Source organism: Drosophila suzukii, chromosome 2L, assembly GCF_043229965.1.
Source record: "Drosophila suzukii chromosome 2L, CBGP_Dsuzu_IsoJpt1.0, whole genome shotgun sequence".
NCBI classification, from domain to species: Eukaryota; Metazoa; Arthropoda; class Insecta; order Diptera; family Drosophilidae; genus Drosophila; species Drosophila suzukii.
Window position 1 is genome coordinate 12027550 of NC_092080.1, and position 21710 is coordinate 12049259.

General features: G+C 42.5%; 4 protein-coding genes across 51 annotated transcripts in view; 2 read left to right on the forward strand and 2 right to left on the reverse strand.

Annotated features, from left to right (window-relative positions):
* Positions 1–3966, forward strand: part of Nhe2 (Na[+]/H[+] hydrogen exchanger 2) — a 31325-nt gene extending 27359 nt beyond the window's left edge. For 29 of the 43 annotated variants that reach the window (XM_065868800.2, XM_065868806.2, XM_065868799.2 and 26 more), the window contains 2 exons: positions 190–471; positions 2288–3966. In XM_065868800.2, coding sequence (XP_065724872.2) covers positions 190–471; positions 2288–2780 — 775 coding nt within the window. In that variant the 3' untranslated portion in view covers positions 2781–3966. Of the gene's footprint in view, positions 1–189; positions 476–1463; positions 2046–2287 lie in introns of those variants that run through there. The other 14 variants (XM_065868822.2, XM_065868833.2, XM_065868828.2 and 11 more) reach the window with 4 other exon arrangements.
* A 412-nt stretch (positions 3967–4378) lies between these two features.
* Dap160 (dynamin associated protein 160) lies at positions 4379–13366 on the reverse strand. 4 transcript variants are annotated; one of them, XM_017080677.4, is made up of 12 exons: positions 13240–13354; positions 12585–12998; positions 12104–12502; positions 11401–11840; positions 11012–11285; positions 10805–10952; positions 10483–10749; positions 9521–10411; positions 8656–8904; positions 8295–8568; positions 7975–8148; positions 4379–5345 (listed from the first exon to the last, which is right to left on the reverse strand). In XM_017080677.4, the coding sequence occupies exons 2-12, from the start codon at positions 12746–12748 to the stop codon at positions 5017–5019; spliced, it is 3609 nt and encodes a 1202-aa protein (XP_016936166.3). In that variant the 5' UTR covers positions 12749–12998; positions 13240–13354; the 3' UTR covers positions 4379–5016. The 4 variants fall into 4 exon arrangements, with proteins under 4 accessions (XP_016936166.3, XP_016936173.3, XP_016936181.3 ...); XM_017080692.4 differs by lacking the exon at positions 4379–5345 and adding an exon at positions 5546–7535 and having other exon boundaries at positions 13240–13366; XM_017080684.4 differs by lacking the exon at positions 8656–8904 and having other exon boundaries at positions 13240–13353.
* A 973-nt stretch (positions 13367–14339) lies between these two features.
* pths (probable ATP-dependent RNA helicase DDX47) lies at positions 14340–16318 on the forward strand. Its single transcript, XM_017068296.4, has 3 exons — positions 14340–14636; positions 14702–14960; positions 15155–16318. The coding sequence occupies exons 1-3, from the start codon at positions 14427–14429 to the stop codon at positions 16237–16239; spliced, it is 1554 nt and encodes a 517-aa protein (XP_016923785.3). The 5' UTR covers positions 14340–14426; the 3' UTR covers positions 16240–16318.
* Positions 16319–16791: 473 nt separating this feature from the next.
* On the reverse strand, positions 16792–20914 carry del (deadlock). 3 transcript variants are annotated; one of them, XM_017090182.4, is made up of 3 exons: positions 20695–20914; positions 18972–20627; positions 16792–18902 (listed from the first exon to the last, which is right to left on the reverse strand). In XM_017090182.4, exons 1-3 carry the CDS (start codon positions 20836–20838, stop codon positions 16986–16988), a joined length of 3717 nt encoding a protein of 1238 aa, XP_016945671.3. In that variant the 5' UTR covers positions 20839–20914; the 3' UTR covers positions 16792–16985. The 3 variants fall into 3 exon arrangements, with proteins under 3 accessions (XP_016945671.3, XP_016945670.3, XP_016945669.3); XM_017090181.4 differs by having other exon boundaries at positions 18960–20627; XM_017090180.4 differs by having other exon boundaries at positions 18957–20627.
* Positions 20915–21710: the final 796 nt, after the last annotated feature.

Sequence of the window (21710 nt, forward strand, 5' to 3'; positions counted from 1 at the left end):
TCCTACGATAATCTTTCCGCTTTAATATTCCCATTTGTTCACACTCTTTAGTTGCACCCTATTCCGCAAAGTAAAAAAAACCTTGCTTATTATACTATTTGTACTCAAAATGAGGCGTTATTCTGTGTTTGTGGATATTTTGTGGTTGAGCCCTCGTCTGTGTCTTTTATTGTGATGATTATTTTACAGACTCATTACAACTGGACGAAGGCCCAGTAGAATTTTACAATTTAGTCCGGGAGCAACTAATTTACTAGAGTCAGCCAAGATCACAACTCCTTCTCCTCCACCTCCTACTACTTCAACAATAACAACAACAACTACAGTAAAAACAACAACAACCACATCAACCACCAAGAACAACAACAACACCACCAACAATTCAACAGAAACAACATCAGCAAGCGCGAGTTACTCGACGCCCACCACCCCAAGATCAGAGGATAGCGCCACATATACATACTATCCAAAGTAATGAGCTAAGCCGAACCGATCCGAACCGAACCTAACTGAAATCAAAATGTCTTGAGCAATCCAAACCGGCCATTATCGAATTTCGAAACTCTGTGAACCAAGAGACAATGCTAAAACTACCACATATACTAGCGTACATATGATAACTCTCTAAATACTAACCACACGAACTTTATATACGAAATATGTTTATTGTATATAGAGCCCACAGATCAGAGCATATCATTGTAGAGTAACAGTCAGCCCTTGTAGGTTAAACTTTGTCAGCAATCTCTGTTCATCTCAGCTGGAATTGGTTCTCTTAAAATTGATTCCGGTGAATAATATAATAGTCTTGCAATTGGATTCGAACTTCATTCCTCGCACTCACTCAACACAGATCTCTAAACTGGTCCTACAAATTTCGCCTATTCTCCACTGTATATAACTTTGAAACTAGGATGTTGTTAATTGGTGATCGATTGTTTCAGTGCCAGGCATTCATATTCTGCATTCAAAAAAAATTATGCTGGGCTGCTGAAGTTGTTCAATTTTGTTTGCAGTTTTATTGACTAGCACCCATTGGTTGTATACCAGTTGTATAACAGTCCTATAACTAGTCCTATAAAAAAAATAATCCCTTACAACAGTTATGGGACAGTTATAAAACATTATTACGAATGTAGTTGTATCCCATTTATTTTTTTTAGCATTAACCTTTTTGTTTGCATTCCGCTTTTGTCTTAATGTGTGTTTGTTTTATGTATAACAGTTTTTTATCCAATGTTATGATCCCTGAAAGCATCCAGCCCTTCCTATAAAACTATTAACCCACTCTCCAGCCAATGCAATACAATTTTAAAAAATTAAGTTAATTACTCCATAATGTCTGCTGTGCTGCATTTTATTTGTTTTGAGAAATTTCTCATCCGAACTACTTAACAAACTAATAACTGGTTAACGAACCAATCTCATTGGTAAACGATTTGATGAAAAATTATATTTTTTAGCGGCGTATCAATTGAATCTGATTAGTCAAACCCGAAACGAGCACAGAGCCAGAGCCATTAACTAGCTAAACTGTCCACTAAATGCACAAAAACACACCACATATTTCTACACGCACACAAAACACACACTGACACCAAACTGTTATACAGTTGGGAGCACCTGTGATAACTTTTCCTAGACACAATTTCTATACCTAAATTAAAGTGTATCTTTGAACGGCTTTAATCACACAAACTATGTGTAAGTATTAGACAAAGTATCTTTCCAAAGTGTTATACGTGTAACACAGTGCCTGGGCTCGGCACAACTAACAACTGAACCCACTTAACACGAACATTCTTCTCTGTGCTAATCCCAAAACCATTTTTTCATTAAATTCTTAGTTTACAAACAAAATCCAAACAGCGGACTCGAAGAAATTGTATTGTATTTACGAAACACGTAGTGTAAATGTAAAGTAGAACTGTTATACTGTGCCTTAAACAAGTCTTCCTTATAAGCTTATCTTCCATCTTCCTGTTCCTGTTTTAATTTGCTTAAATGTAGTGCCTAAAATGAATAAATATATTTTTTTAAATTTACTCCTTATTAATTGTAAGTTTTTTACAAAGTAATTTAAAAAACTCTTCCTTAATTAGCCGTAGTTTCACATGCTAACATTAACCCAAAACGAATACCCAAACCAAATCATTAGCCAAAATTGATCACAACTATGACATTAACTTTCTACGCCTTCTCTTCACATCATCCCACACCATCGATTACCGACCACCAATCCAAACCACCTACAACCACCGCACACACCACACAACACCACCAACAGAGACACAATACCCGAGGAGTCGTCGTACCAGCATGGACACTCCAAGTCCTTGTGCGAGCCGGCGGATTCGGATGACTGGGAGGGAGCAGCACTGTCCGCCGTCGGCGGAGCCAACAGCGAACGAATGATGCGATTGAGCGGCAGGGAACCCCTTCTGCCACGCCCCTCCAACACGCCCCGCGCCCAAATCCGTCGCATGAACGCGGGAGCGGTGGGCGGGGCAGCGGTTACCCAAGCGGGCCGGAGAAACCAGGTGACCAAGGCTCTGTTGGACTACGAGGATTCCGATTCGGATTCCGAGGAGAACGATGACGATGAGGATGAGGACTTTGATTCGTACGATGACGAGAACATTGTGGTCACCACGTTTACGACCCCAGCCACGGGCAGGAGATCGGGTTCCAGTCCAGGATCGGGATCGGATGCCAATACCGCCACCACCACCACGACAAGCATTCGGCTGACCCGCAACAACGACGAGAGCATCATTTGAGTATCGAGCACGGATGGCGATGTGGAGGAGGAACTGGATGATGACGAGGACGAGGATCTGCCAACCATCTCAGTACCACCATCCCGTATTTCAAAAAGTTCACGGCGGCGCCTATTCCCATACGAGATGTTCTACTAACTAACTCCGGAACACACCCCACACACATTTATATGACCTAGTTTGTAAGCCTAAAGTTGACAAAGAGTTGCAAAATAGTTTCCCCAAAAAAAAATGGTTTAAAACAAAAAGCTTTATAATTATATTGTCAAACCACAAGAATCGGACAAAAGCCTGGGAAAGGAAATAGCGGAAAAAAAATTGTATATAACACCAGATTTGAACAACAAATTAATTTCTTAATATTTTAACTCGCTTCTTAAGATTTGTAACTTCCAGTTTGTGTTTAGTGTTTAATCCCGATCAATTGTTATTATGTACCACAAACGTATATATCGAAAAACCGATTTAGTGATTTCAGCAGATGTGTTCCAAAATAGCAAGCAAGCAAATTAATTGTTTAATAACTAACAAAGCGTAGCCAAAGTTCTTATTAAGCCTATAACAAACGTTGATTTCTTTGTTTATAATTTAGACAAAATGTACCAAATTGAGATCACATTGCGATAATGTGTTGCTAACCGTACTTAAACGCGTACTTAGTTCGATAACATAGTGAAATCGCAGAGTTTAGTTCAATTTTAGCCTTAGTTAATAAATTAATGAGTTTAAAGTAATTAATTTCTGTATAGCCGCAGAGTCAGAACTAAGAATAATACAGCAATGTTTTACTCAGTTGAAACTGTGAGTTCAATAACTTTCATCAGCCTATTACAAGTAACATTTTAATGCATTTTAAAACTATGAGACAACTACAGAAATTTTAAGAAATTCCAAGTCTGTTGATAAGTCAATTTTAGTTTTGATAACATCAGGTTCCTATTACAAGAGATCATACATTTATAGATTTTCTGTAGTACCTCTATATGCTGACCTTTTATTTAAAAGAAAATCACACCACAGAGACAGCTGAGTAAAACTTTGGCTGACCCTAACTATAAAATATACACAAATCAAGTAACTAATAGTGGACAGGTAAATGGACAGAGTTATGTAATTTATAAATTATTTTTGTAAACATTTACGAACGATAAAGATGAATACCTAATGGTGGAAATGTTCGAACGAGCGAGAGATTTGCGAACGATTATGTGTGGAATGAGTGCATGACTAGGATTGAGCTAACCAAGCATAAAAAAATAGTTTAACATGCTCAAAATCAAGTAAAATAAACTAGAGATAGTTGAATATAAATAAATTCACTATGCTGACGTAGATTTGAAAATGCATTAGAAGAATAAATTCTAATTACCAGACCAGACCCAAGGAGAAGCACGGAGCCAACTGAGGATACAGTAGCCAATATCCAGAATGATGGGATAATATTCTGGAACCTACCTACCTAAAAATATTTGCGGGGACTGCTAACGGTAAATCGTGGAAATGGAACACATACCTACCAACTACGAGTAATACAAAATAAATATATATTTTCTAACTGATGTGCAACGCGCCCCTAGTACCAAACTTTAGTTTAACCATCTAAGACCTAAGTAGTTTGTATTCGCATTATGTTCTATCCAAGAAATTGCCTTCTGAATATGCACACCAGATCAGATAGAATTGGTTATCATAGTTTGTTTCACATTTTTATTTCGATCAGAAAGACAATAAACGGCTACAAGAGACGCGGGATCTTGGAAATTGTCATTTCAATAAACCTTTAATGGAAAAAAACATAAAAAATCAGAGCTGTGTTATATTGTGAGCAGGTTTTCTATATGAACTTGAATTATTCCATTGAATTTTCGAAATAGAATATGGATTGTGGGATAAACAATTTATATATTGGACGCTGACTCATAAATTACTTGCTTAAGAAAACTAACCTTGAATTCAATTGATGACTAAATCGAGAAAGTGTTTGCAGTTTTCATACCGTAGGCCTTAAGTTGTGCATACTTCAAAATTAATAAAAATATTGATAGCGCAAAATAACAAAAAAAAATTCAAAAAACACACGATGCAAACCCGAAAGTAAGAATTGTAAATTGTTAAACTGATTTTAAATATTATATAAGAAAAAAAATTTTACTAAAAATAAATTTAATGAAAAAAAAACAATAATTTGGAACGAAACTCTTGTAATTTGGTAACAGATGGATGGGTGGCGATACTTTCACCAGCATCGCCAAGGAACGAATCGTTTTTTGGGCGATTGAGGCTGCCAGTCGACCACTACGGTTTTGCCAACCAACCGATTGCCATTTTCCTGGAACATGGACCTTGCCATCACCTCATTGCACTCGAATCGCACGTAAGCGCATCCCATGAGTTGTCCATCCCGCCGCTTGGATATGTGAACAGCTTGGATGGTTCCCTGCAGCTTATTCTTGGATGTGGCATCCACCTGACCACCCGAATCGGCTTCAGATCTGCACCACTGTTGCCATAATCTCTGGATTCCCTTTGATCTTCTGTCAATGGCACCTTGATGAGGCTCGATCTCTGTGGGTGAATAATCACCATATAGTAATGGAAAATTCGGAGTACTATAGTCGGCTGTTCCGACCATTTAAGTTGGGAACTTTTGGAGTATACAATTGGAGTCAACCCTATAGGATCCATCTTACATCCCATCCTATTGAATCCTATAATACCAAAACAGTATACCCTTTTACATTACTAGGTATAAAAATTAAAAAACATTTTGTTTGAAATTCCTTTTATACATTTATTGCACCAAATATGTGTTATTTTTTTATTTTCATAATTTAATTTAATATTTTTTGTTTTCTCCTTTTTTTACTTTTCTTCTAATTATGTTTGAAACTGATATATTTCAATATGTTTAATGGTATTTTTTTAGTTTTGTTTTTCTCGAAGAATTCACTTTATATTTACTCGTATGCATTGTGTGTCTGCAGAGGATGTCTATAAGTTCTCCTCAGTTCGGCTTGTATATAGGTAAATATATCGATGGTCACCATTTCGCGTTTAAAGTGAGTCTCAGTGTAGGTGAGTGTGCTAATGCGTACAGAATTGGGGTTTCCTCCTCGTCGTCGGTAAGTATTCTTAAGCATTGTTTACAATAATTAACTTTTTTAACGATTAAACAAGTACGCTTATATGAGCATTATATGTATGCGGGGGTGTTGTATATGTGGGGCTCGAAATGTACGAATATCTCAATTAACATTTTTGCTTTGCTTTTTCTAAAGAAATTTTTAGTACTTTCTCTATATAGTATGTATATCATAGTTTTTTGGTTCGTTTAAATTTATTAGTACATATGTGTGGAATCAATAATCAACCCAACATTTAGCTACATAAATATGTGTTTATGCTTTCAGAAATTCCCTGCCCAGCGAAGATCAGTTGAGTTTGTTTCGCCAACTGATCGCCGCTTTGCGGGGCTTATAACGATTTTTTACTTTGGTTTCGTTTAATAGAGCTATAGACGCATAAATAGTCGTGGTATGCAATAACAAGTTACGATTAAGTTAATCCATGTAAGGTGATTTTTTTTGGTTATCATTTTTTGAAAGGCATTCGACAGTGTTTCTTCATATGTACGAAATAGCGTAGATACATACAAATATGTGTGATTTTGATAAACAGACTACCTGTAACTAGCATAAACAGATTCGAGCAGCATAACGTGGCCCTCTATAATATCCGACTATCATTCCAATCGGCTTGAATGAACTTCTCTATGTGGATTTTGTACATACTCAATTTTTACATCTCATCCATTCCTATGCTTCGGACACAGATACTTTAAGCTAGCGGCAAACAATTCAACATTCATCAATAAGACAATAGACATTAAATAAATACAATTATGGCAGTTGAGACAAGCGCTTAAATTAGTTATTAAATCAAGTATGTTACTCAAAAAAAGAATTAAACCAATTATAAATATCTTTAATATTATCAATACTGTTGCCCGTACATGTAAGCTAATATATCTCCCGTATATCCATTATTCTTGATGTCTTCATAGTTTTCATTAAGATATAAGAAAATGGTCATCATGCTTAATATTTAGTTAACAATAATTCGTACTCCCACTTGTTGGTTGGAATACTTTAAGTATATACAATTATATTCGGATATTATTGGAAAACACAGAAAACCATCGTTATAGATACTATATGCGTGTGTGTATAGTAGCATTTGGGAAAAAACTGTTGAATATTCTGGCTTTGATCGATAAACACATCTAATACAACGAAATTGTAATTGTCATTTGATATCATTATGTATTTTGTAGTTTCCATATGCAGATTACTATATAAATCCTTTAAAATGTGACTTACTAGATTTCGGTTGTATCTTTCGATTGATCGGTTACGAACATGAGAGCAATGTTTGATTCTATAAATGGTTTCAGATGAGATCTGCTTACTAATTCTATCAACAAGTTAAGGGAATTTCACACCGAAGAGGATAAACATTGTGGAAAAAACGACGTATGACAACCATTCAGGTTGAACAATGTAAGTAGCCGACTTTTGGGCTCTTCAGAATATCGTTCGAATTTCGGCTAGGTAGTTACGGAGGATATTGATGCTGCTGCTGATCTTAAGATAACCCAATTCCCAAGGGATCGTGTAGATTTGTTTGTCGGTTTTTTGTGTAAGCGAGTGCCTGTTGCCGCTTAGAGGCCAAAGCCGAAGGCTCGTTATACGTTTCCTGTTGGCAATTAAAATCGAAATCGCATTTAATTGGTTTACTTTATATACAAAATACAAATAATGCAATACAAAATATAAATATGGAGGCTAAATAAATACACAAATAAATTAACACTATAGATTGGCTAAACGAAAAAGAGAGAGTGCGCCATCGATCAACTTAAGATTAAATCTAAAAACTAAATAATCACAATTAACAATTAGATACATCTTGGAAATATTGCAACAAATTAACATTAAACATAAGAGGGTATTTTCTTTGACAGCGACGAGGCGAGAACAAATTGGCATGGCTTATTCGAAATCAAAAATAGTAGATAAAATTAATAATTTATGTATATGGAATGTGGAAATAAGAGAGCTACGCCTGGCAGAGGGCTGGAGCTGCAGTTGTGAGATTCACTGCTTGGCGGTGCCATTAGCTTTCACCGGCTTACCGGACGTCACGAAGGGTCCCACATAGTTGCTGGGGAACAATCCGGAAAGGCCATTCAGCTCGCCGCGCCACCACTCCGGCTCATCCCGACCCAGCACGCTGATGATGTCGTCCTTCTCAAACGACAGCTCGTCGTCATTTTGTGCTTTGTACGGATAGAGAGCGATGACCTTGTCTGTAGGGGTAGAAAACATTAAAAATCAATTTGAATCATATCTATTTAGAACTCAAATAAAACATAACATCCAAAGGCTAGAATGTTCCTTTGGTAATTCTAGTTTTTCAGTTCAGCTTCATACAGGCCTATATCTAAATACCCACCCAAGATCTGCTCGGTCATTTCGATGCGGCTGCCGGACACTGGAGTGTTGCGTCCACTGTTGCGCCCGCCTTGGAGAACCTTCACATACGTGGCCGGGAACCAACCGATCTGGCGTCGCCTTCCCTTCGCCTGCAGCTCACCCTCCCACCAGCCGGAGTCCGTCTTCTTGCGGATCATGATCAATTGGCCTCGCGTCAGTGAAAGCTGCTCGGTGCTGGTTGCCTCATAGGGTGCGATTACTTGAGCAATCTCCGAACGCTTGGCCCGCATGCCCTGTAAGATGATTATACAAAATAAAGATGTTGGTTTATTAAATGCTACTATAAATGGGCGCAGTAACAGGCGGTGTCAACTATTTACGGGTGTCATGGAAGAGGTGCGTGACATGGGTCGGCTGTAGCTCTCGGCCGGCTCGCTGCTTTGTGTCTTGGACTGTGTATTGATCTGGGAAACTTCAGTGTCGAGGTCTTCGTGTGCCTCCTCGGCGCCAACGCCCGGGCTGGCGATCGGCTGCTCGCTGAGCTCTTGGACAGGCAGCGGCTGGAAGAGCTGCTCCTCTGCCTCCACGGGAGCAGCGGCGTAGGCAGCGTTGCCGTTCAGCGTCGTCTCCTGGTTCAGTGCAAGTGTTACGACAACGGTGGCAAAAAGCACAGCACATGAAAAGCATTGGATTAGTAGATGGACATGAGGGCAACGGTTAGACACGACTAAAAACTCTGGGGTTGTGAACTTTGTATACGTGAACAAAAGTGTGAGTCAAACTACTAATTTGGCCTTGAAATTGTATTTACATAATACTTGCAACTTTCTCCTGAACAGAAAATTTCCAAAAATCTAACACTCTAAGTTTTAAGATACCTAACACATTGTTCAGAAGTTAGCATGAGAATAAAAGGTACTTATTCAAGATTTTACAATAAACATATTTATATCATTGAAAATATATCTAGAAAATTTAAATATAATTACATTTGTATTTTGTATCTCGGAATAAGTTTGTAAATAACTCCTACACTTTTTGGATATCAGTACCTAGAACATCTAGAACATTTAATTACAGTTACATTAGTATTATAAAATCTGTATCGCAGATTGAGTTTATAAAAAGTTCCTACAACTTTTTGATATTGGTACCTAGTTCTTTGCTTGCTTGAATATACCAATCGACTTGTTAAACAAATAGACCCACACAAAACTACAATTTTTTAATAAGCTATCCACTTACCTGATCCAGAGCTTCTACTGGATCCGCTGGGGCCGTGCTGGCCGTACCCACGTCCGCCTTTTGGACGTAGTTCGAGGGGAACATGCCGGTGCGACTGCCAATGGTTCCCGTCCACCATTCTCCCTCCTTCTTGATGACCATGACCATCTCGCCGGCGCCGAAGCTCAGATCGCCCTCCTCGGCGGACTCATAAGGATATGCGGCTATGTAGTACTCGACATCGCCGGCAGCAGTTAGATCGGCAGCAGCTGCCGGAGCCTCGCTGGTAGTTATATTGTCATTGTAGGTGTCCGCCACTGCGGCCACTTCGGCCACAACTTCTGGTTCGACGGCGGCGACGGGGGCAACGACACCATCGTCCAGCTTCTCCACATAGGACTCGGGGAACCAGCCGGTGTGGCCATTTATCTCGCCAGCCAACCACCCCGGCTCGGCGTTCTGTTCCAATGGCACCAGGATGATGTCACCCGGCACGAAAGTAATCTCCTCGGCATTGCGCGCGTTGAACTCGTACACTGCCTGATATTTCACGAACCCTTCGGGAGCCGGTCCACTCAAATCCACAGCTGGAGCTGCCACAGCGGTTATGTCGTTGCTCATACCTGCATAAGGATCGGCGGCAGTCGTATCCGCCTCTCCCCAAGCACTGGAAGCGCCTGTGTCCCAGGCCGAGGTCACGCTGGTCTCATTCTTGCGATTGTACTTCAATTCCAGCACCGAAGTGCGCTGCACATCGTATTCCTTGTACAGCTCCTCGCACTTGGTGAGCAGAGCCGAGAGTTCCGCCTTGAGCTCGGACATCTGTATGTCGTTGGAGTTGATGTCCTCCTTCTTCGACTCAATCTCCTTACCAATGTTCTCGACTTTGTCTTTGATTTGGTTAATTAGCAACTGTTGATGAAATAACATATTGTTAGGACAAAGATTCAAATTAAGTGAGGTCATAACAAAGATTTTCTCACCTGCTTATGGGCAAAGGCCGCATTGAGTTGCTCCTGCTGGGCATTCTCGCCTCCCATAGCAGCGCCGCTGGCCTTGCTTTTGGCATCCCACTTGGCCCGCTCCTGGGTGAGCTGCATCAGCTTGGCATTCTGCTCCTTGATACGCGCCTTCAGCTGCGACATTTCGGACATGGAAGTGTCGCGCTGAGTGCGCATGCCATCGATTACGGTCTTTACATTGGTCACGCCTGCCCGAGTATCGCAGATCCTCTGCGAAAGGTCTTTGATCTGTAATTGATGCATATTAGTAAGATGGCCTAATTAAAATTAAACTTTAATTAACCTTTTCATTCAGTGTGCTCAGCTCCACATTGAGCTGGGTGTTGTGTGCCTTCTGTTTAAGGACACGCTCCTGTTCCCTCTCCTTCTGTGCGTTCATCTCAGCAATTCTAGCCTGCTCCCATTCCTGCTGGCGCTGCTTTTCAAGTTCCCTGATGGGATGGGAAATAAATCAGTACATATTGGTTTGAGGCATAGTATAGTTGCTTACTTTCTGGCCGCTTCTTTGGCTTCCAGTTCCCGCTTGCGCTGCTCCTCCTTCTCCATCTCGATTTCCCGCTGACGCTGGAGCTGTCGCTCCAGTTCCTCCTGCTGCTTACGCTCGGCCTCTAAGCGGGCCTTCTCACGCTTATCCGCCTCGTCGCGCTCCTTGCGCTCCCTTTCCTCCCGCTCCTTGCGCTGCTGGTCCTCCATGATCTTGCGCCTACGATCGAGCTCTGCCTGACCCTTCACATAATTCTCCTTGCGCTTGTCCTCGAAGGAAGCTAGGGAACGAGAGAACACAATTAGTTATACATTGCAATAGATAGTACTTTTAAAATCTACAAATACTTTTTGTATACCTATGGTTTAATAAGTTATTGAATTCCAAAAACTTACTTTGTCCAGGCAGTCCGGCTGTCGGATCAGCGTCCACGGCTCCCACTCCACCCTGCGATGATACGGAGGCGTGCCGGGAGGCGGGCTGTGAGCCAGGACGCGATACTACTCCAGAAACCGAGCCAGGGCGAGACTTAATCTTGCGCAAATTGGGCGGTACCCAGTCCTGGGGCAAGGTGACCGGAATCTTCTCGCCACCCATGGCCTTCTCGCACAGGAACATGGCTAGAATGAACTCGTCGCAGTTGAGCCGACCATCGCCATCGATGTCAGACAGCGTCCAGATCTGGGCCAGCGTCACCTGGGGCAGCTTGCTCTGCACTAGAACGCCGCGTGCCTGGGCTCCGGTCAAGTAACCAGATCGAGTGCGATCATTGGCATTGAACACCTGAGTGTATTTGCGCTTCTGGGCAGCTTGAACGGCCCACTCTCCTTGATTTCTAGAAGGATAGATAAATAATTAATACAATCATATAATGTGCGTTTATATAATCTGGCTGAGGTTTTTATACTGCCAATTTCATAAAGAAGACAATAAATACTCCCTAACAATCATGACCCAGTTTATCGTTCTATATCATCGTTGTATAATTGAGTTTTTTTAGAATAGGTTTATTGGTTTTCATAGAAAGGCATTATGAGTAAGCGGTCGTTTACTTTCTTATTTGGAATTCCCTTAGATAACGATCATAAAAATACTCACACAGACTCGATGGAGGGCGCTCGCTCCGAGATGGACATGTGGCGACTAGGTGGGTTGCTGGAGGGCGGCGTGGGGCCAGCGGGCACCTTGGCCAAATCCACGACGCCGGGCGGCGAGATGACAGCGGCCACCGGAGGAGGAGCCACCACGGGTGGGGGAACCACTGCGGCGACGGGGGGAACCATTCCCTTGAGCGGATCCAAGGGGCTCATGGAACTGGTGGAACCACGTGGCGTCATCGAGGGCGTCTTTTGCCCATCGCCGGTGAGGGAGGCCAGCAGACTGGGCGGCAGGACCTTGGGCACATCCATGCCGCGCAGCTTGAGGTTGATCAGTTTGCAGGCTATGCTGAACTCGTTGATGTTCATCTTGCCATCCGAATCGGTGTCCGCCAGAGCCCTGGAGATAAGCGGATGAGTAAGTACCGAAAGTCTTATCTGGGGATGATTCACGGCGGCGTCCCACAAATCCAGATACTTACCAAATTTGACCCAGGATCAGGGGCGGCAGCTGGGACTGCAGGAAGAATCCCTTGGCCTGGGCGCCGGTGACGAATCCTGCCTGCGGCTGGAGGGCCTTAAACTGCTCCTGGTACTTCAGGCGCTCCCTCGGAGTCACCGCCCACGCATCCACCGCCGGATTCATTTTGGCCAAACACACTTTATCCTAGTTTCTCCGGAAAGCTCTTCCTCTTGCTCGTCCTTTTTCCGTCCCCGTGTGTGTGTGTATTAGTGCGCTCTCTTCGGCCGCTTTCGAGTACACATCAAATCAGGCTCTCTTTCCCTTTCGCTGCGCACTCTCTTCGCCGCTCTCTTTACTACGGCTGTCGCCTATTGAGTATCCGTTTTGGCACCCACCACCCCACAAATTTTCACAATGGATTTTTATGGTTTACCTGCAATGCAATTGCGAAAATTAATAACCGAATCACATCACATTTGTGTGCAGATTGTCAGTATCAAATGTCTCCCACTCGACTTGGAACGCTTTTAGTTTTTGCTTTAGTAGGCGTTTTCCCTGGCCAACCGGAAAGCAAAGCCCGCAATTCGCAGATAAGCGATGCTTTGGGACAATCACCGCCTACGCGCTCTGATTTTTCCTTATCTGCCACTTTTAACGGCCGTTTTGGGGCTTACTTTGCATTGGAACAGGAAAATCTTGTATTTGCGTAAATTCAATCAATAGTAGTGATGTGATGTAAAAAATACATCGGTATCGGGCATCGATTTTTTGTCGACATTACTCGATATCAATTTGATGTAAAAATACATCGATATCGGGCATCGATGTTGAGCGAGGCATCGATAACCTAGCGAGTAGACCATCCTGGAATAGCGGAGACAGGCTCCTGACTTTCCCGATAATTTGATGAAATCGATTTTCAGTCGATCTAGTTGGATCCCACATACATTCTGGTTGGATTCATAAATTCCAAGGCCAGAGGGCGTATTCTATTTATTTGCAAATCCAGAGGGCGCCACTTACGCTGAGGCTATCTCCCTTTTTTACTGACACTTACGCAGTGTTGCCATATTAGCTCATTTTAAGCTAGATTTAGCTTATTTTAAAATCAAATAGCTTACAAAACTTGAAATGCTTATGGCTTGAAATCTGGCTTATTTTAAATTTTATTTCGCCTATTTAAGCTTAAAAAATTAGAGCAAAACAAATTTTGTTCTATGATTGTACTGTCAGTTTTTTTTAATTTTATCGATAAATCGTACAAAAGTCATATTTGTTTCTCGTGTTTTGGTATTTTCCATTTTCAAATGCTGCGGTTGAGAGAGTATTCAGCCAAATGAATATTGTAAAAAACAATTTGCGCAATAAAATGGGCTTAAAAAGTTTGAACGCAATATTAGGCATTAGGTTGGATTTTAAAATGTTTAATAATTTAATATACACTAAAGATATTCTTTTGAATTTTATAAATATGGACTACGACGTCATGGCAAATGTTGCCATGATTATGAAATTCCAAGCAAATACCTCGCTTTAGCTAAATCATCCACCAAATACACGGAATCCAATGACGAAGTTGATGAAATCATTTCTTTACTATAACTTATAAATACAAATAGAATTCTAAAAGCATTAATTTTTTTGTTTTTATGATTGGCTTATTTTTAAACTTTTTTATTTTTATTTTTAGCTTATTCTAGCTTTTTATTTCTTTCAATCTAGCTTATGGTGTCTCCCAAAATCTGGCAGCACTGGTCACCGGCGGCCAACCATCGATACTATCGATGGTTCCAACCACGTGCGGAGATTGGTGGTAATTTCCATAGCGTGCCCAAATTTTTGCCGAAACTCATGTAACAAAATGTCGGAAACTTCAGAGGACGAACAGACGCAGCTGCAAACCAGCGACGAAGAGGAGGAGCTAAGTGGCGAGGAGGAGCAGGAAGATGGTTCGGAAGCGGAAGGCGACGAAGATGAGGATGAGGCGGTGGAAAATGGCGACGATGGTGCCAGTGGCTCCGAGGTGGAGGACGACGCAGCTGATGACAAGAAACTGACCTGGAAGGATCTGGTACGTTGTGCCACCCAAAAATCATCTTCCGGATAGCCTCTAAGGCTTCTCTTTTTCACCCACAGGGACTCAATGATACTTTGTGTCAGGCCTGCGAAGAACTAAAGTGGAAGGCGCCCTCGAAGATCCAGCGTGAGGCCATTCCGGTGGCACTGCAAGGCAAGGATGTGATCGGCCTGGCGGAGACGGGCTCCGGCAAGACGGGAGCCTTCGCCCTGCCCATTTTGCACGCCCTGCTCGAGAATCCACAGCGATATTTCGCCCTGGTGCTAACGCCCACGAGGGAACTGGCCTTCCAAATAGGCGAGCAGTTTGAAGCGCTTGGTAAGTCTAACTTAGTTTATTTGATTATTACCAAACCACACAATGATGTTAAACCTGTTTTGATTTTGTTTTCCAACGAAAATGTGAAATTATTATTTCTTTATTCGTCACTACCTCTGAGTTAAAATTGTCCCCCTTAGTTGTAATCTCAATATTAAGTCACCCAAGCTCATGCTAGCTACTCTCTTTTCCAGGCAGCAGTATTGGCATCAAGTGCTGTGTGGTCGTCGGCGGCATGGACATGGTGGCCCAGGGTCTGCAGTTGGCCAAGAAGCCACACATCATCATTGCCACACCGGGTCGCCTGGTTGATCACCTGGAGAACATGAAGGGTTTCAACCTGAAAGCCATTAAATACCTGGTCATGGACGAGGCAGATCGCATTCTGAACATGGACTTTGAGGTGGAGCTGGACAAGATCCTGAAGGTGCTGCCGCGCGAACGGCGGACCTTCCTGTTCAGTGCGACCATGACCAAGAAGGTGAAGAAACTTCAGCGCGCCTCGCTGAAGGATCCGGTAAAGGTTGAGGTCTCCAACAAGTATCAGACGGTTGAGCAGTTGCAACAATCATATCTGTTTATCCCCGTTAAATACAAGGATGTTTATCTGGTTCACATCCTCAACGAACTGGCGGGCAACAGCTTTATGATCTTCTGCAGCACCTGTAATAACACTGTTAAGACGGCCCTAATGCTACGGGCATTGGGACTGGCAGCCATTCCCCTGCACGGCCAAATGTCGCAGAACAAGCGACTAGCTGCTTTGAACAAATTCAAAGCGAAAAATCGTTCGATTCTCATATCCACGGACGTGGCCTCCCGCGGACTGGACATCCCACATGTGGATGTGGTCGTCAACTTCGACATACCCACGCACAGCAAAGACTACATCCATCGCGTGGGCAGAACAGCGAGAGCGGGTCGCTCCGGCAAAGCCATCACCTTGGTCAGCCAGTATGACATTGAGCTGTACCAGCGCATCGAGCACCTGCTGGGCAAGCAACTGCCACTGTACAAGTGCGAAGAGGACGAGGTGATGGCCCTTCAAGAGCGGGTGGCAGAGGCTCAACGCACCGCCAAGCTGGAGCTGAAAGATCTGGAGGACACGAAGGAAGGCAGGGGCCACAAGCGGGGCGGCGACAACCACGACGATTCGGAGCACTTTACGGGCGCCCGCAAACGCATGAAGCCCATGGGCGGCGGTGGCAAAGGAGGAGGAAGTGGTGGAAAAAAGGGCTTCGGCAAAAAGAACTGGAGTAAAGGCAAACAGAAGAGATAGACCTAGGTCTACCTTATAGTTAAGACTCGATTTTATTTAGTGCTACCCTATTTTTTAATAAAATGTAATTATAAAAGAATTTTTATGGTGTGTTTAAAAAACTGACTTATTCAATCAAAGTTTTGCGATCGTTCAAGCTTCAGAAGAACATTAGTTTAAAATATACGTTCATAAGAATTTCGTCTGAACGCAAAACGATATCCGAAATCTTTGCCTTTAGATCCATTATCCAATCTTTCCTAAATTTGTTTAAATACATTTTTCAAATTTACCTTTGGAATTCCGAAGCTTTAATGTTTGTCAAGTATAGGAAACAGAAATATTTCCCAACCAAATATGTTATGTACTGTACATTATTACAAGTTGCAACCGTCTTTAGGTTGAAGTTATTTCTGTGTCGCAGCGGATAGTAATCGCATACATTTCTCAAAAATGCCACATTTTTAACAGCCAGTAACAGGTATTTTATAACTTTTCTTGTATTCGGAGATGATACAGAATTGTCTTCGGTTGCGGTTCCAATTAGAGATTTCAGTGTCGCCCACATAAAAATTTTATTTGAATTTGCCATTAAACTTTTTATTTATTAATCATTTCAATAATACAACATTTTTGTAAAAAATGAATTGGAAATAAACTTGGTACTTTCATTCTTAAGCTATCATTGTTAAGTGATTGAATATGCATTTACTGCTAAATGTCAAAACAAAAAGTATGAATCGATTCGCAGATCATTTCATAGATAATTACATTCGTTTGTTTTGCTTAATTAAATTGTTAGAAAAGTGATTTGAATAATGAATTCCATTGTTTCCATTAAAGTTATGGGCGATTATTGGCGAAGGTGGTTCTCTATAATTTGGCAGTACGGGATGGCCCCTGAATGGTGCACACTGCTGACCAGCAGCATGTGGTGGAACAAACGATGGAGGGCAGGATTCTGGCACTGGCTGTCGCTGGACTGCGCCCGCACTTTTGTTTGCTAGGATCGACAAAATTGTTTCATTGCGGCAAGTAGTTTTTTCATGTATGGTTATCAAGCTGAGGGCTTTTGCAAATTTTTCTGCGTGGTCCAGAGACGATTTAAGTATGGTGATTAAATTCTCTATCGGTATCTCAAATTCATACACCCGCTTGAGTTCCGCTAGCTTATCGTAATAATCCTCCCAGTTGCCGCTGGACAAAATACGTAACACCATCAACGTCATATCTCGAAACTTATGTGCCTTGCATGGCACCCACAAGTGCTCCATTATGCAAGCAACGGCCTGTTCCTGCATCCCACATTTTTGCAGGACGCTATAAACGTGAGCCAGCAAAGGAGCTGAGATGTCTTTGTAGAACCGGCAGTCGCTCACCAAATAAAGGAGCTGCTCCCGAAGTTGGCGATGTTCGAAAATTTCCACAAACGAGGAGAAGTAGGTCTGGAACAGGAAGAAGCTTCGCAGCATCAGGCGATAGGTGCTGACCAAAGTTTCCTCATCCATTTTGACCAGACGCCTTTGGACCTCACCCAAACTGTTCAACGTATGATCGCAGTTGAACGAGCTGCACCTGTTGTCCAGAGACTGCATGCACTTGACCCCAAACACCTCTACTATCCTGATATTACCCTTCGGCGGGGGCTGGGCAACGGGTAGCTGGGGGATGAACATCTTGCTGCTGGCATTGACCACCGGAACCGTCGACTCCGGAGGTACTCGATAGGGTGGAGCAAAAACAGGCAATGGTTCTTTGATCCGTCGAGCAGCGGTTGCCTCTGCGCGTTGCTGGCGAGCGGATGCTGCCAGCGGAGGATCACCCTGTGGCGGTGGAACAGGCTTGGCCGATAGCTTTTCTTTATTATCAATCTCCTCCCGCTCGTAGAGGGACCGCATCACAGAGGGCTGTGTCTTCAATTCCTCTGGGCTTAATTTTGGTATACGAAAAACTTTTACATTTTGCACCTTTGGAGTTTCTGCGGCGACAACTCTCTTTGGTGGCTCTTTTGGGGGTTTCGATGTGGGTTTGGGTTTCTGTTCAACAGTTTGCAATTTCTCAACTGGTTTCGGCTCAGGTGGAGTCTCATCGTCGAGCCCATCCCAGGAAGTAGCTACCGAGAGCACATCGTCGTCGTCGTCTTCGTAGTCCAATTCTTCTTTTTCGCCCATATAGATGCCCGCCAATTCGGCCTTATTCTCCTCGACCGTCGGCGAACTTGGCAGCTTCTCGAAGAACTCTGTGGTGTGGGCCAGCTGACTATCAATTTCGCTGGGTGTTTTATTGATGAAGTTCTCAAGACAGCGATCGATCTCCTCCACCTCACGGAACATCTCAATAGGTGTGTCAAACAAGTCAGACTCACCATCGACTATTGACTCGATAACAAGTCCGTCGGCCTCGCCGCCGCCCACGGGACTGGTTAGAACCATGTCGTCGTCCTCTAGCCGATCCTCGTCCATCATGTTGGACGCATACACCGGTTGTCCCCGATGGCTATCGCCCTCGACAGCCATGTTGTAGTTATGCTCGTAGAGATGGCTGGCCCTCCTAACCGGCTGACCCCTGGAAAGACTGTTCTTATGGGCCTCATCCTTCTCCGCGGATCCACCGACCTCTGTGCGTTTCAAGTTGATCGCTGTCGGTGGCATATGGGCTGGCATCAACGGGGTTTTGGCGCTTATCTGTGGCAACAAAAGGAAGTTGTTAGGTAATGTAATGTCCAAAAAACTGCTTACTGCTTTTACGCCTACGTTAGACATGGTCCTTTTCTTGTGGTGCGGTGAGATTGGCCCGATCACTTGGAGTCGAGATTTTGATGGCTCCTTCTTTCCCGATGATTTTGACAAGTTCTGTGGCTGTTGAAATATCTCGCTATGAGTTGTTGGCTTGACCAGTGACTGCGGAGTTTTGAACAATTCATGTGGGCTAGTTTTTTTCAGCGGTGACGCTTTAACCCTCTTCTGTATCTCCTTCAACTGCTTTTGTGCAGCTTTCTCCAGTGGTTTAGTCTGGTGCTTCTGCTTATTTGGTGTTATTGTTGGCCGCTTTTCCGAATGCTTATTCTCCTCGATCAAAGGGGATTTAAATACTGGCTCCTGTGCTCCCCTCAGCTCTGCCTCCAGCCTGGCCTCCTGCTTCTTGGTCTTTTTCTCCGTCGAAAGTTTTTTTTGTTCGTTCAAAGAAGACTTGGATGCTGGCTCCGGAGGCTGCTGTGCATTTTTCAGCTCCGCCTCCAGCCTGGCCTGCTGCAGAGCCTTCTCCTGCAAGGAGGGGCGTCCTCTTTTGCGCTTCACTAGCGGTGGTGGAGCATTGGAATCTTTAGCAGGCGGCTGCTTTTGAACAGAGCCGGCCACGGATGCAGGTTTTTGTTGTTTGATTTTCTTGATCATCAACCATTTGGAGAGCGGCAGCTGGTCGTCGCATTCGTCGCTTGATTCGTCACATTCATTTTGAAAGGAATTCGTGGGCTCCTTTGTGATCTTGATAGGATTGGACACTGTATCACGTCTCCTTGTCAAATAAGAAGTTGTGTTTTGTGGAGTATGTGTGGAAACACACGTATTTCGACGTTTAATGGAATGGACCGAAGAAGCTTTTTTATCTTCAGTGGTAGCTCGTGATTTTCCGCGCTGAGATGACTTGGAAACACTAGTATCTCTAGGCTTAATGGGATTCATAACGACATCATCTAGAAGTTCGCTTGAGTCTTGATCCTTAATGGGATTAAAGCCAGAAGCCTTTGGCAAGGCAAATGTGGGTTGGCGCTTAAGGGAACCAAAGATGGGATCATCGGACGAGGAACATGAATCACTGCGCTTGGTGGACATGTCTGTGAAAGCACTAGAACGTGATTCTCGACTTTTGTGCGGACTCAAAGTAGGAGCAACTTGCGAGGTAGAGGTATCTTGGCGCTTTATGGAACTCAAGTTAAGTTCATCTGACGAGGAACACGACTCATCGCGCTTAATAGAAATAGCTGTGGAAACACTAGCACGTGATTCTCGGCGTTTAATGGGATTAAGAACTATATCATCTGTCAATGCAGATGCATCTTGGTTCTTTTTGGAATAAACTTTGGTAGCATATTCGGACTCACGTGGACTTTTTAGCTGAGAACTAGCAGTGGAAAGGCTTAAAGACCTTCGCTCTTGGGCAGAAGCATCAGCAACGGAATGCGCAATGGTATCACGACGCTTGCCTGAACTAGGGGCTTTACGAGGAAGTGAATGCGATATGGTATCGCGGCGCTTGCTAGGAGTGGAAGTTCTAGGGCGAGAAGAATGGACGCTAGTTGGTTCAAGGAACTCTGCAGTCTTCGGTCCTGTGGTGAACCCTTTAGAAAGGGATTCCAGAAAAGCTTTACTAGGTCGGACCAGGTATTCGGTCCTTATCGGTATGTTTGGATCCTGGTGGTAGAATAATAACAAATAAATCTTTTTCTCAAGAATAAAAACGAGGCCACTTGAAACTTACAGTGCTGGTCTGAATGTAATAGGGATTGTCCCAGGAATCCAGGAAAGCAGCGAAAATGACGGCCCATTCTGAATCTGGGATCGAGGAAGTCCCCAAAATGGTTAAAATCTGCTGCCAGCAGGACATTTTATAGCGCATTTTCATCTTGATTCAGTTTTTTTACAACCCACGCACAAGAATTTGATTTTGCAAGTTTTGCGGTAGTTTCCGGTGTGACCATGAGAATATCTTTTTAAGCACGCGGCAGGACGAGTTGCATGTGGGTCAAAATTACCGGCGTTTGTGGAACAGTGGAATATGGGACATGGGCTGTTATTTATTTTCATTAAACAAAATTTAAATGCTGATTTGTTTGGAAAAGCAAAAACTAAAATAGTTTTTGAGACTACGTCTTATTAAAACTGAAAATATTTCTAAAATGTAATTTCAAATTTTTTGGAATATGTACACAATATGAAATAAGTTGTTTCCATCATTGTAAGAAAAACAACCATAGCTTTATTCGGCTTGTGGTCGTTAATAACAACACAATTCACAGAAACTGATACCATGTTACTATCTAGACAAACTTTCAATAATTTATTACGCTCTATACTGGGCAGGATTACTTAGAAATTTTTATGTTATTTTTTTGAAGAAAGAATCGAACTTTGAGTCATAATTTTAAATTTCCACAAAACGTGCGCGGACAATTTTTCGAAAAATGTTTAAAAAGATCTTAGCATATTTGCATCAAAACTTCATTTTTTTAAAATTCTTTTTTAAAGTTGTGTTGAAAACTAAACCATTTCACGACCATATTAAAACCCTTCACAACTGGTCATGATCAATAGGTATTCCTATTCCTCTGAAGAATTCACGGTTTCATATGACTTTTATCAGTCAAAAATAACAGTTATTTTTAAACTTTAACATAACTTATTGCTAGAACTTTGGCCGATCAAAAAGTACTGTTATTTCTGGCTTATATAAAAGCCCGGAAATATTCGATATTTTTTGACCAGTTTAAGTTTTTT

Bases quoted from the DNA above. Each gene is read 5' to 3' on its own strand.
- Dap160 (XM_017080677.4), bottom strand. From the start codon at position 12,748: ATGAATCCGGCGGTGGATGCGTGGGCGGTGACTCCGAGGGAGCGCCTG. The intron at 10,750-10,804 runs GTTAATTAAAGT...CATCAATTACAG, and splicing joins TGAGCACACTGAATGAAAAG to ATCAAAGACCTTTCGCAGAG. The intron at 8,905-9,520 runs GTAAGTGGATAG...GCACTGAACCAG, and splicing joins CAGTAGAAGCTCTGGATCAG to GAGACGACGCTGAACGGCAA.
- pths (XM_017068296.4), top strand. From the start codon at position 14,427: ATGTCGGAAACTTCAGAGGACGAACAGACGCAGCTGCAAACCAGCGAC. The intron at 14,637-14,701 runs GTACGTTGTGCC...TTTCACCCACAG, and splicing joins AACTGACCTGGAAGGATCTG to GGACTCAATGATACTTTGTG. The intron at 14,961-15,154 runs GTAAGTCTAACT...TCTCTTTTCCAG, and splicing joins CGAGCAGTTTGAAGCGCTTG to GCAGCAGTATTGGCATCAAG.
- del (XM_017090180.4), bottom strand. From the start codon at position 20,838: ATGAAAATGCGCTATAAAATGTCCTGCTGGCAGCAGATTTTAACCATT. The intron at 20,628-20,694 runs GTAAGTTTCAAG...TTCTACCACCAG, and splicing joins ATTACATTCAGACCAGCACT to GATCCAAACATACCGATAAG. The intron at 18,903-18,956 runs GTAAGCAGTTTT...TTGTTGCCACAG, and splicing joins CTAACGTAGGCGTAAAAGCA to ATAAGCGCCAAAACCCCGTT.